This window comes from Pseudopipra pipra, chromosome 11 (assembly GCF_036250125.1).
Source record: "Pseudopipra pipra isolate bDixPip1 chromosome 11, bDixPip1.hap1, whole genome shotgun sequence".
Classification (NCBI taxonomy): domain Eukaryota; kingdom Metazoa; phylum Chordata; class Aves; order Passeriformes; family Pipridae; genus Pseudopipra; species Pseudopipra pipra.
In genome coordinates, this window is record NC_087559.1 from 19956746 (window position 1) to 19970199 (window position 13454).

The 13454-nt window shown below is 53.5% G+C and overlaps 1 protein-coding gene and 1 long non-coding RNA gene across 3 annotated transcripts in view; both read right to left on the reverse strand.

Annotated features, from left to right (window-relative positions):
- Positions 1–8757, reverse strand: part of LOC135420517 (uncharacterized) — a 490234-nt gene extending 481477 nt beyond the window's left edge. Inside the window, exons 1-4 of one of the 2 annotated variants that reach the window (XR_010433569.1) lie at positions 8331–8757; positions 7905–7976; positions 7746–7817; positions 7635–7646 (exon numbers count right to left, since the gene is read on the reverse strand). Coding sequence is in view for 1 of the 2 variants with exons in the window: in XM_064668085.1 (XP_064524155.1) it covers positions 7746–7817; positions 7905–7976; positions 8331–8427 (241 nt within the window). In the remaining variant the exon portion in view is untranslated. Of the gene's footprint in view, positions 1–7634; positions 7647–7745; positions 7818–7904; positions 7977–8330 lie in introns of those variants that run through there. The other variant, XM_064668085.1, reaches the window with a different exon arrangement.
- Positions 6192–7625, reverse strand: LOC135420518 (uncharacterized). Its single transcript, XR_010433570.1, has 2 exons — positions 7566–7625; positions 6192–7143 (listed from the first exon to the last, which is right to left on the reverse strand). It is a non-coding gene; the product is annotated as an uncharacterized LOC135420518 (long non-coding RNA).
- Positions 8758–13454: the final 4697 nt, after the last annotated feature.

Consider the following 13454-nt stretch of genomic DNA (forward strand, 5'->3'; position numbering starts at 1 on the left):
TTTTCGGATTTGGGGCGGCTCTGACCTGTGGCAGGGCTTGAGAAGCGGCCCCAACAGGTTCTGGGACTGACAGAGTGGCTCTGATGGCTCCTGGGACTGATGGAGCAGCTCTGATGGCTCCTGGGACTGATGGAGCAGCTCCGATGGCTCCTGGGACTCACAAAACAGGTCCAACAGCTCGTGCAACTCACAGAGTGGCTCCAACAGCTCCTGGGACTCACAGAGTGGCTCCAACAGCTCCTGGGACTCACGGAGCAGCTCCGATGGCTCTGGGGCAATTGCAGCAGTGGCAGGCAGCAGCTGCAGCCCTGGCCCTCCCTCTCCTGAGCAAGCCTGGCAAAAGAAAGGCCACCCTTCCACTTCTGCCCGCAGAGTTTAGAGGGACAGTCCACGCCTTCGGCGACCAAGGCAGGAATGAAAAAACGTTCCTCTTCTGGCGCCTTGGCATTCCCTGCTGGAATGACATCCTCCAATGATGATGTAGTTGGTGCAGAATATACAGTTTGGTCACACCCACGTAGTGCTAATGCCCACCTCCTATCTCTGTAACCACGACATAATCCACTCCTTGTTCTATACCATCGTCTTCATGCCAAAATTAATCCTTTTTTAACTGTGTATATATAGATAGATAGATAGATAGATACACATACACATAACTATTCAGAAGCACAGGTGTTATTTCACTAGTCACTGACCATCCCCCAAGATGTGTGTTGAGTTCATTTAGTCATGAGTGGTGTAACTGGAGCAGTCTGTCCTCATTGTCCATGGCAGTTATGGCACACAGTGGCAGTGTGATTCAGCAACCAGCATTATATATGCAATTCAACGTTACAGACAGTTCTCACCCAAAATCACATCCCCTTGAGGTTCACATGATGTTTGCCCATCCCTCTGCATTACCCACCAAGTGCACCCAGGTCCTTGAGCAAAAACACTCCCACGGAGGGGTTTGCCTTTGCTTGCGGCAGGAGTAATCCAAACTGTCCTCCCTAACACATTCCTCATATGCACCATGGGGACTTTATCTCCTTCTAAGGTATGTAAGGGCTCTGACTGGCAGGGCTCAATTGGTAGAGCCTCCAGTGTTAACTAACCAGGTGGCCTTCGCTAAATTCAGATCCTACTGAAGGTCCCACTGCCCATTGCCTTCAATGTGGTTTTTAACAGTCCATGGCAACATTCAACTTTCCCAGAGGCTGGTGCATGACAGGGAATATGATTCACCCATTCTATCCCCCACTCTCTGGCACAAGTGTCTATGAGGCTGTTTTTGAAATGAGTCCCACTGTCCGACTCAAGTCTTTCTGGGGTGCTGTGGCCAAGGACTTGTTTTTCCAGGCCCAGGATGGTGTTCCAGGCAGTGGTGTGAGGCACAGGGTGTGTCTCCAGCCATGCAGTGTCGTTTCCACCATTGTCAGCACATAGCACTTGCCTTGGCAGGTTTGGGGAGTGTGCTATGATTGATCTGCCCAGCCTCCCCATATTTATATTTTGACCATCATCCCCCATCCCACAGGGGCTTCACCCACTTGGCCCTGCTTGATCACAACACGTTTCACACTCCCATGGATAACCGGGGAGAGAGTGTCCATGGTTAAGTCCACCCATCTGGATGTTGTATCTCTTCCCTGATGACCTGAGGTGTCATAGGCCCACTGAGCCAGAAATAATTCACCCTTGTGTTGCCAGTCCAGATCTACCTGAGACACTTTTATCTTGGCAGCCCGATCCACCTGTCCCTTGTTATGATGCTCCTCATTAGCCCAGCTCTTGGGTACCTGTGCCTTTACATGACATACTTTTACAGCCAACTTCTCTGCCTGGGCAATAATTTCTTGCCACAATTCAGCAAGTTTCCCTCTGTGCTGCCAACTGGCCTTTTCCCATAGGTCCAACCACCCCTACGGAGCGTTTCCACCATCCACAAGTTCGTGGAGAGGTAGAGTGTTGACCATTTCTCTCATTCAGTGATATCTAAAGTCAGCTGGATGGCTTTCAGCTCTGCAGCCTGACTTGGTCAGCCTTGTCCCTGAATAGCCTGTGTGACCCACCAGGTAGGACTCCATGCAGCAGCTTTCCATTTTCGATGTGCCCCTGCAATAAGTGGGAACTGTCAGTGAAGAGAGCGTGTCACCCTTCATTTCCTGGTAGCTGATTGTACGGTGGGGCCTCCTCAGCACGTGGCACCTGCTCCTCTTCCTTCTCTGGTGATGGTCTGAAATTTTGGCCTTCAGGCCAGTTGGTGATGAATTCCGAGATCTCTGGGCATTGGGGTTTCCTATCCAAGCTCGCTGTGTGATCAGAGCCATCCACTTGCTCCACATGGCATCAGTGACATGATGTGTGGAAGGGGCTTTCTTTTGAACATCCAGCCCAGCACTGGCAGTTGGGGTGCCAGGAGGAGCCGTGTTTTGGTGCCAATCACTTAAGAAGTGGCTCAAACCCCTTCAAAAGCTGCCAGGATCTGTTTTTCAGTTGGGGTGTAACAGGCCTTGGAAACTTTGTATCCCCGACTGCAGAAGGGTTGTCCTCGAGTCTCCCCGGGTACTTTTTGCCAGAGATTCCAGGACGGACCATTGTCCCCAGCTGCAGTGTAGAGCACCTTTTACACATCCTATCCTGTCCTGACTGACCAAAGGGCTACTGCATGAGCAATCTCTTGTTTGATCTATTCAAAAGCTTGTTGCTGTTCAGGGCCCCACTTGAAATTGTTCTTCCATAGCACAAAGTAGAGTGGGCTCACAATCTGACTGTACTCTGGAATATGCATCCTCCAAAACCCTGCAGTGCTCAGGAAAGCCTGTGTTTCCTTCTTGCTGGTCAGTGGGGACAGAGCTTCTCTTTTGTTGACCATGTCCATTGGGGTCTGGCAACATCCAGGCTGTTGCCTTTTGCTCCTAGGAACTGAATTTTCTGGGTAGGTTCCTTGGCCTTACTTTGTTTTATGGCAAAACCAGCTTTCAGGAGGATCTGGATTAGCTTCTCCCCTTTCTCAAAAACTTCCTCTGCTGTGTTGCCCACACGATGATGTCACCCAAGTGCCCTGGAGCCTCATGCTTTTCCAGTGCTGTCTGGATCAGTCCAGGGCAAATGGTGGGGTTGTGTTTCCACACAGTCGGTTCCAGGTGTGCTGGATGCCCCTCCAGGTGAAAGCAAACTGTGGCCTGCACTCTGCTGCCAAAGGGATGGAGCAGAACTCATTAGCAGTGTCAGTGGTGGCTGCCTTGGACTCCAGCTCATACAGAAGTTCCAGCATGTCCAGCACAGCGGCATCAGTGGTGGGGTGATTTCATTCAGGCCACGATAGTCCACTGTCAGTCTCCACTCTCCACTGGACTTATGCACTGGCCATACAGGGCTATTAAAGGGGGAGTGAATCTTGCTGACCACTCCCTTGTCTCCAGTTCATGGATGGGGTTCACAGCGTCCCAGTTCATGCAGTGCTGCCGACATTGCACTCTTGTGGTAGCAATCGTTACCCTTTGTTCTTCAACCCTCAGCAGTCCCACAGCAGAGCAGTCCTCTCAGAGGCCAGGCAAGGTATTCAACTGTCTAATTTCCTCTGTCTCCACAGCAGCTGTCCCAAAAGCCCAGTGATGCCCTTTACAGTCCCTGAAATACCCTCTCCTGAGGTAATTCATGCCAAGGATAGACGGGGCATGTGAGCCTGTCACAACGGGGTGCTGCCACGATCCGAAATGGGGAAAGGATCACGTGACAGCACAAAGGGGTTCGAGCGAAGTAGAAGGCTGCTCTGGGCTATCGCACTTTATTCTTGTCAGGGACTCACTTATATAGGGTAGGATGGGGAAGGTTCCAGAACTGGGGGTGGAGACACACCCTATATGGAAAGGGTAAGAGGAGCTGAGGCCTTTTTAGGGTAAAGGGGAGGAGAAACACCCAAATAAGGGCATTTATGGGAGGAACAATGCCAAATAAGGGAAGGCTGCAATGCAGCAAATTCTAGCTAATCAGAAAAGAGGAATAAAACATGAGGGAATAAACATATTAGAATTCGATAAAACTGGAGTACAAAGCTTTTCAAACCATGCATTAACAATTCTATAATTGTCCTTTAGCAAAGTCAGTTTAGTTTGTCTGGAGTTACGAGGTTTTAAGGCATCAGCAAGTGTCCAAATGTTGCTGTCATCTTCCGTACACTTCTTGCCATCTTCGAAACGTCTCCCTTTCTTCTCTTGTGCCCACGGCAAACAACAGCCCTTATCCCCAGGAAAGAAAGCCTGGAACCTTTGGCTTTCTGGTGCAGTTGGTGGGCCAGCCTGGGCACTCCGTGGGCAGCAAGAGCACTCTGTCCTTGGATCTGAGCAGACCAGCTCAGCCCAGCTGCCCTGCAAGGCCTTATGAGGTGATCAGGGGTGGAGCCCTGCTTCTTTGTGGGAGATTTATACTGCATGGAGAAGCTCCTCCTCACTCAGCCCAGCTCAGCCCAACTGCCTTGCGAGGCCTAATCAGCTCACTGTTGGGTGGAGCTGAGGTTGATTGTGGGAGATTTAAACTGCAGAGAGAAACTGCTGCCAGCTGAGCCCAGCTGAGCCCAGCTGTCTTGCAAGACCTAATCAGCTGCTGGGGAATGGAGTCCAGGTCATTTCTGGGCGATATAAACTGATACAGGGAGTGCAAGTGACTGCAGGTGTGGTGAGCAGGGGCAGGCAAACAGGGGCGTGGTGCATCAGTGAGGGTGTGGCAGGGCAGTTGGGATGGCAGGTCGCCCAGGCAGGGCGAGCAGGAAGGGCACAGCCACCCTCCCAGCTCTCTGTGGTGGCCTGTGAGGTTGGTCTGTGGCTCTCTGTATCTTTGTGGAGTCGGACTGGCAGTTTAAGCGCAGGGCTCCAAAACCCGAATGAGGGCAGTTCCACGCTGGAAAGAAAGCCCTTACCCTACATCTCTCATGTGCAGTTGGTGGGCCACTCTTGGTAATCCGTGGGCAGCAAGAGCTTTCTGTGGTGGCACCTTTGGTCTGGGAGGAATCTTTGTCCATATTCAATTTTGGGAGTCGGACCAGCAGTTTTAGCACAGGGATGAAAAAAGCCAACAACAGCCCTTATCCCCAGGAAAGAAAGCCTGTAAGCTTTGGGTTTCAGGTGCAGTTGGTGGGCCAGCCTGGGCACTCCAGGGGCAGCAAGAGCTTTCTGGTGTGGCACCTTTTGTCTGGGAGGAATCTTTGTCCATATGGAATTTTGGGAGTCCAACAGCTAATTTCTGCGGAGTATGGCCAGGACAGTCCTGCCTCCCCCTGCCCCACCCCTGGGTTGCCACAGCTTTCTCCCCCACCCCTGGAACTGGGACTTTGTTTTGTTTCTTCTTAAAGTTTTTGATTGCACCATTCGTTGTTTATTCAGATTTTGTTAATAAAAAACTGGTTTTTCCCTTTTCCACACTTCCACCCGAAGTTTCTTAATTTCTAAGTTGTAATCTTGTTAAACTAAAACAGTGGGACTCCAAAACCCCACCTGCCTTATGGGGACCCGCAACCCATCTACACTGAGTGTTTTGACTTGGGAAATTAAGTGTGTAGTTGCCCCTGGATTGCTGGTGCTCTCTAGAGCTCTTCTGCATTAAATGCTTCCAGTGCTGCCATTCCAAGGGAACCATAGGTGTTGCATTCCACAGATCGTGTGATTCCAGGGGTGAAATGCGGGAAGGAGAAGTGGTCTGAGCCACTGATGGTTGTGGAGAGAATGGAACAATGCCACGGAAGTTCCCAAGATGGTTAAAGTGAACACGTGCACTGGTTTCCAGCACTGGGCTCAGCGTTGATACCTTAATCTCAGGGACCGTCTGAACAGAGGGCTCAGCACCCGCAGGTGACAAGGAGACCCCTTGCAGCACCCAGGATTGGTGATGGCCCATCAATTAGGTCCCATCAAGGGTGTCTTAATTGGTGAGGACCTTTGCTTTGCCTCCTGACACTGTCAGGCTGTGCCCCTGGAGATGCTCCTGATGGCTTCCCTCTTCTCCTGGGCATCCTATGTGAGAGGCCCAGGCCCAGATGGTCCCACTGCAATAAATGTGCCCTCAGCCCAAGGTCCCTCACCACAGGCTCCCCCAGCCCCAGCCTGGCTCCTGCCTGCCCACACCATGGGCATCCACGGCTGTGCCCGGGCTGGAGCTCAGCCAGGGCTGGGGCCTTGGGGCTTTGCTGGTGGGACCACCCAGACACTCGGTGAGGGCTCAAAATCTCTTTATTTGTACATAAGAGGTGGGCCAACCCCTACCCTGGTGGGGGGCCCACCTTCAGACCTGGTTGGAGTGCAGGGCCAGGGGGCTCAGTGGCAGAGGGGCTCGTTTGGGTGGCTCCTGGACGTGGAGGTTCTGCAGCTGCGGCAGCATAGCCGGGTATAGGCTGGGAGAGCTGAGATGAGAGATCTGCTTCCTCCTAACCGAGGTGTTTGGCTGGGCTGGAGCAGGAGCAAGGCTGCTCTCTTGCCTGTGGAGAGAGGAGGTGGCTGAGGCCCAGCTGCAGGGGGCACACAGGGACTCTGCTGCCCAGCAGGGCCCAGAGCTGGCAAGGCTCAGCACCACGGGGGAGCTGCTGGCACACCTTGGCCCCGGTGGACACCTGCCCCTCAAGGCCCCAGCGAGCAGGGGGATGGCTCTGGGCAGGGTCCCTGGGCAGGAGCGGGCGCCAGGGCACGTCTGCCTTCCAAGGGCAATCTCGTCCCCGCTCCTTCTCCTCCCCACCTTGCTTTGCCTCTGCCCGTCCTGCTGGGGCTGCTCTTGGCCAGGCAGGCTCACTTGGAGCCAGCACTGGCTCCAGTCCCAGCGGGCTCCCCAGGAGGGGCCCAGCAGCTGAGAGGCCAGCACAGCACTGGACAGCAGCAGCACCCTCAGCAGAGTTCTTTGGCCAAGGACTAACTGGCCGCTCCACAGCAGCCAGGCTGGGAATGTTCCATGGCTAGGAGCTGCCTTCAAAAGAAGCTGTTTGAGGGGGAGATCAACAAACAACTCACCGTTTTCTCACCCGCCAGTACCAGATTCCAGCGCAGCATGACATGATGACAAGCTGCCCACCAAACATGCTTGCCATTATCACAATCAAGCAGCGTGTTCCCCGACAGAAATCTCTTCCAGCACTCTCCTGGATCTTGGGAACATGTATTTTGGCACCAGCTGCATCTGCGGGAGCAATTTGGAGCGTTAGCCCGTCCTGGGCACCCCTGCTAAGCCGACAGCGCGTTGGACACAGCCAGGACATCCTCTGTTTCCCTCAGTGCGGGTGCCTGGAGGCTCCCAGCCCTGGGGACAGGCTGTCCCACCAAAGCAAACCCAGAAGGCCGGGAGGAGAGCCCGGGGGGAGCGGAGCTGCTTGAGCAGTCGCTCCTTTGAGGGACACGCACACAACCCATCCCTGCAGCAGGCAGTGCCAGCCTCATCCTTCCCTGCCCTGGGACAGCTCCCACAGCCCAAGGGGACGGAGTCAGGCCCTCAGAGGAGACACGTGAGTCCCTGCCTGCTGTGCAGCCACTGCCTGTCCACATGTGTGTCTAAAGCCCCCAGCTGATGAGTGTCATGGCTCAGGCTGGGGGAAAGAGACCTACTGTGCTCTCTCTGCAGTTCCTTCATGATTTCTTTCAGAACTTCGTCTGAATCAAGGGACTCTCCTGGATGTTGGTTCTTGCCTTTTGGAGGACCCAAATGGAAGGTGGTTCCATTTGAAATGAATGGATTAGAGAAAACCAGAGCTCAGCCTGTGAGGTCAGCAGGGACAGACTACTCACCTCTGCCATGTGAGCTGGGCTCCTGTGGAGGAACCAGCACAGGACCTGGAAAAGTCTTCCCTGTGGACACCCCTGTAACTCAACAGCCAGAGAAGATTCTGTCATCTGGCTCTTGCCATGTTGTCAATTATTATTCTTTAAGTGGATATTGAGGCTTACCTGCAGGAGGCCTAAATGGCTTCAAAACTTCACGTAGCCAATGTAAAGGAGAAACATTCCCAGTGTCCTCATCTAGAAGCAAACAGAGATGGGAACCGTTTCCATGGCATGCTGGGATCCCCTCCTGCTTCAGAGAACTGTGGCACTGCAGGGGCTCAGGGAGCCCCGTGGGGGCCAGATGTCAATGGACATGGCCAGAGCTGCAGAGGGGCCTGGGCAGCTCTGGGCTGGCTCCTGGCCGCTCTGCACACTCGTTCCAGGCCCTGTGCAACATCCCTGGGGGAGCGGCTGGAGCAGCCAAGGGCCCCTCGGGGCTCTCTCCGCACCCAGGAAACTCTGGCTAAAGCCCTGGGGAAAACCATCCCAGACACTTCCTGGGGAGAAGAGCCCGCTGGCCGGGAAAGGTGCCCCAGGCCGCCGGCTGACCTGCTCCCCGCACTGGCACCGGAGCAGCCTGGGCAGCCCTGGCGTGCAGGGCCACTGCCAGGAGGAGGAGGAGGAAGAGGCGGAGAGCAAGGGCCATGGCCCCTCGCCCTCACACCGGCCGGCAGCTACTGCTGCTGCCACTGTCCTGACACCTCTGTTGTACAATCTCTGTCCAGTAATCACTGTCCAAACGTCACCGACTGCTGCCACTGTCACAATAGTTGTGGTCAGGGACCAAGTGGTTGGTCATTGTGATGCTGTGGGACCACGGGGCTCTGTGACCTCACAGCCCTGCTGTGACCTCACTGTCTGGGTGGGATTGTGAGGGGACAAATCTCAGGAGCTGCCCTCCCAGCCAGGGGAGCACATCCCGCCACACAGCTCTGTCCAGTCTACTTGTTGGCCTGAGAACTGATTTGTATGACATTGCACAAGTGAGACGTTCCATGACTCTACTGCAATCTCAATGCCAGCTCCAACATTCACCTCCTGTCGGTGATTCCCGCTCTTGCCGGCAGCACCTGCCAGCTCTTCCCCCGCCACGCCGACACCGAGTGTGTGCTGTGCACTCAGGGCTGGGGGGTGGCCCATATTGAAACAGGGAAGGACTTGATGCCGTAATTCATAAAAATAACCCAAGGCAGGCAATCAGGGCAGCTGCAGCAACGCCAGCACCGTGGGCCTGGGATCCCTCCCTGCCTGCTCCATCCAAGGGATGGCACCTTGGTACCAGCACAAGGGTTAGCCAACAGCAGCAAGGAATTCATCCATTGCAGACTGGACTGCCATGACATTAAAGGAAAAAGGCTGGGTGTCCCTCTATTGCAACTGAGGCTCCCAGTTCCCTTGGCGGTGGCAACAGCATTTGCATTCCGGCAGCCATGGGCCTCCAGTGACTGGAACGGAGAAATGCCATCCTTGGAAAGAGATAACAAGCTCTACTGCAGGCAAAGGGATGTATTAAACACCAGCAGTGAACATGGAACTCTTTATTTGTGAGAGCACTTTCTGTTCCCACTCCCTCTGCCCTAAGAACTGAGCAGTGTCCACTGTCACGTTATCCTTTGCTGACTTGAGACAGCTTTGGATCCAAGTACTTGGAATTGTACCATCTGTCCGAGTATCTCAGCTATGACAACAGTGAATAAGAAGCCCCTTTTTGGTAGGTTATGACATTGGCTCTGCAGGTGAATAAACTGAGGGCAGTTCCTGTAAAATGCCTGCACAACCAGCCCTGCACATCACAGGCCACAGGAGGGTGGAGCTAAGGTGTGTTACTCCCTGTCAAGATATTGGTTTTGAGGGGAAAAGATGAAACAAACCCCAGGATCAGCCACTCTTCCCGGGGAGAAGCGTTGAAAGTCTCTGCCCCTCAAGACCTTCCCAGCTTGTGGGCCATGGTCACTGCCGTCTAAGGCGTGGCCTCGGAACTCACAGTGCCAGGCTCCCGCTGGGGTGAGAAGCCACGGGCTCAGCTGTCCCCCCGCAGTGCCTCCTGTGCCCTGGCCAAGCGCCGGGGCTGTAGGTGTGTGTTGGGCTCTATTAGGGATGAAGAGGCGTTCTTGCCAAGTCGGCGGTGCAGTGCCAAGGGCCTGGTGGTGCAGTTGTCAGACACAGAGAGGTGCAGTTTGCCCAGAGACAAGGGGACCAAGCAGCAGCAAAGACTCGGGACCCCCCTTTGGGCAAGGCCGGGGACCCTTCCCCTGCTGGCCGTGGACTGGGGGCGCTGTGGGCGTGTGGGGAAGGTGTAACCCCGCAGTCCCTGGGCCAGTGGGGGAACGGGGAGGGACCCGCGCTCGGGCACGGGAGAAAAGAGGCTGCGAGCGCTGTCAGGGGCAGAGAGCTCAGCACGGGGTGTGCAGTGGGGTCTGCCTTGGATTCGCATGAACGTTTCCGTGAGCTCCTCTGGCTCTTGGTTGCTTTGGAGGCTCTTAACACCGGAATTCTGCTTCAGAGAAGCTCCAGCCAAGGGCTCAGCGAGGAGGCCCCTTGTTGTGCCTCCCCCCAGCTCGTCAGGCTGCCCCGCGGCCCCTTCGCCCCGCGGGTCCCTGGCCCGGCCAGACTGCCCTGGGAAGGGCCCCCGGATGGGATGGGATGGGATGGGATGGGATGGGATGGGATGGGATGGGATGGGATGGGCCCACCCGCTGTTCCAGCAGCCCAGGCAGAGCAGGGTCAGCACATTTGCTCCCAGCTCGGCATGGCCTCAACCCAGAGCCGGGCGTGGGAAGAACAGCAAGAAACCCCCTAAAGTTTAACCCTGCTGTGTGCCTGCCAAGGGACCCCAGCCCCCTGCACGCCTTAGGAGAGACCCCAAAATATCCCTGTGAGCCAAGTGAGAGACCACAGCCCCCTACACTCGTTAGGAGAGACCCCAAATTGTTGTGGCCTTCAGGAGGTAGGTTAGGCCTGTTGAATCTGCGGAGAAGTCTGGCACTCAATGCACTGGAACTGAGGTATAAAATTGCTGAGTGAATCGCTTCTTGTACAGTTGGTTCATGCAGACGTTTGTCATTAGCAAATTGAGAGAAGAACGCCTGTGTACTAAACATACTGCCCTGGAAACAGGGAACAGCTGCATCTCCACCCAAACCTCAGCTGTGTCAAAAGAAAGGTTAAATACTTAGGCTTCATTTTCGGAAAGGGGCAATGAATGATAGATCCAGAAGAAAGAGAGGCCATAATTAAGCTCCCACGTCCAGTCACAAAAAGCAGGTATGAAGTTTTCTCAGAGCTGTGGGATTTTGTTGGCCATGGACTTCTGGACTGGGGGGGAATCGCCTAAACCTTGGACTGAGGCGACCAAGAACTAATAGATATGGGATCACCTGTGGAGTGGTAACACAGAAATGAGGAGCCCATGAGAGATCAGTCAGCTGGATCCAGCCTGTGCTCAGCGAGGGGCAGCAGCAACAGCCCAAGCCACAACGGGCACATAGACAGGACTTGATATAACATCTTGAATCCAGCAAGCCTAATACGTGGTGATGGAGGAGAGCACCAGCAGTATGAGCAAGTGATGCACATTTCAGGTGAACTGTGGACTGATTTAAGGGATGCTCCCTCACATAACCCAGAGTTCTATTCACAGATGGTTCATCCTGCTCCCTCCAAGGATGGTGTGGATCTGGGTGTGCTGTGGGGAGCCAGAGACAGGGAACAGAAGCAGAACTGTGCCCAGGGAGCAGAAATAGCAGCTTTGATGTGTGCAGCATGTCTGGGAAGAGGGAAATGAGTCAACATCTGTACAGACCCTTGGTCTGCTTTTGGGGGCATCATGCAACAGGAACGTTCTGGGATTTTCACATCCTCAGGGACAATGTGCTCTTGTGGTTCTGATGGTGCATCAGAGTGAAAAGCCAAATTTTTCAGACCCTAAGACTGTATGAGAGGGAGGGCTCAGCAGAAGGCTGGCCCTGTGACACCAGCCAGGTGATGGGACACTCCCACACAGCAGGAGCCCACGGCTCAGCAGGAAGACCCCTTACACTGTGAGGGTATGAAAGCCCAGGGTGTTCTTTGTTCAGGGTCCCTCCTCAGAGACACTGGCTCAAGCTGTTATTGTTGCAGCATGATAAAATTGTTTTAAGGTTACAGAGGTCTGAGACCCTACTATGGAGTATATTCCACATTTCCAATCTTTTTGGGGGTGGGGAGGTCTTTTATTTCCTTTTGTGCACAAGATAAACAAACCCCCCAACCTGCACAAACAACTCCTTTGCCATTTCCTCCTTTTATTTTCAGCTGGGTTTTACACAGTTCTATTTGCTCTGCTACCTTGTCCTCATCTTTCCAAAATTCCTGGGCCTATTCATCTCTGGCCTGGGATGGTGCACAGTTTTTTTACTTCTGTAGTAATTTATCCTCAGCAGTCCTGCCATGTACAGCTATTTAAATGTTGCAAAAACCTAACTTTAGGCTGCAGTGTATGAGTCACGCTCCGGTGAGTAAGGTGGCAGAGCACGAGGGCAAGCACTGAAGAAGGAGGCATTGGGCTCCAAAGGGTGTGACTGGCATGTTTTCCTATTCAGGGTTCCTCTAGTGGTATTTTGGTAGTTACCATATCTTACCACACCTCAGAAGTGAGCTGGCTGGTGGACTTGAGGCAAGAGAGGGTCAAGAAAGAAGAACCCTGTGGTTACGGAGATGGACAGCACAGCAGCAGCAGAGGGGTTTGTCCTGTAAGGCAAGGTTGGGGATCCAAAGATCCTGATGTGACTTCAGGGAAAGTCTCAATAGAGATAGCAAGTTTTCAGTGATTTACTGCACTAGTTGTTGCACGGGAGGCTGCTGCTGGTATGGAGAGGAATGGGAGAGGAATTCCTCTAATGGGAGAGGAATTTTGTGGAAGAACAGAGAAAGCAGTAGAGGCAGGCTGGGTCCTCCTGTCCCATCCTGCTGCTGGCCCATTGCCATCCTGGTGCAGCAGGATTTGGTGAGGATTTGAGTGTCAGCATGCAAGGCAGTGCTCCTGATGAGTGTGAGGAGAAATCTGCCCACACACCACCCACAGGTGCAAGGCTGTCCCACAGAGCTGGGTATGAGGAAGTGACAAGGAGTATTTGCTGTTTAAACATTTAATAGAATCATCACAGAGTTACAGACTGGTTTGGGCTGGAAGGGACCTTAAAGACCATCTCATTCCAACCCCCTGCCATGGGCAGGGACACCTCCCACTAGCCCAGGTTGCTCCAAGCCCTGTCCAACCTGGCCTTGGACACTTCCAGGGATGGGGCAGCCACAGCTTCTCTGGGCAACCTGTGCCAGGGCCTCCCCACCCTCACAGGGAAGAACTTCTTCCTAATTATCTAATCTAAACCTATTTTCTGTCACTTTGAAGCCCTTATAAACAGTCTCTCTCTATGTTTCTTGCAGGCTCCCTTCAGGTACAGGAAGGCTACAATTGGGTCACCCTGATTTGAATCACTTGGGTCACAAATTAATTAAGAGGCTGCTACTAAAGTTTTTAGGTTTGAGTATTCATTCAGATGGCCTATTTTTGGGTTTATCCATGATGGGTTCAACCAGATGTGGTGGCCAGTTTGGCCATAATTGTAAACACACTTGTCAGTGAACCAAAAAATGTTCTAAATAAAGAAGTGCCCAGTCCTACACTATCCATTT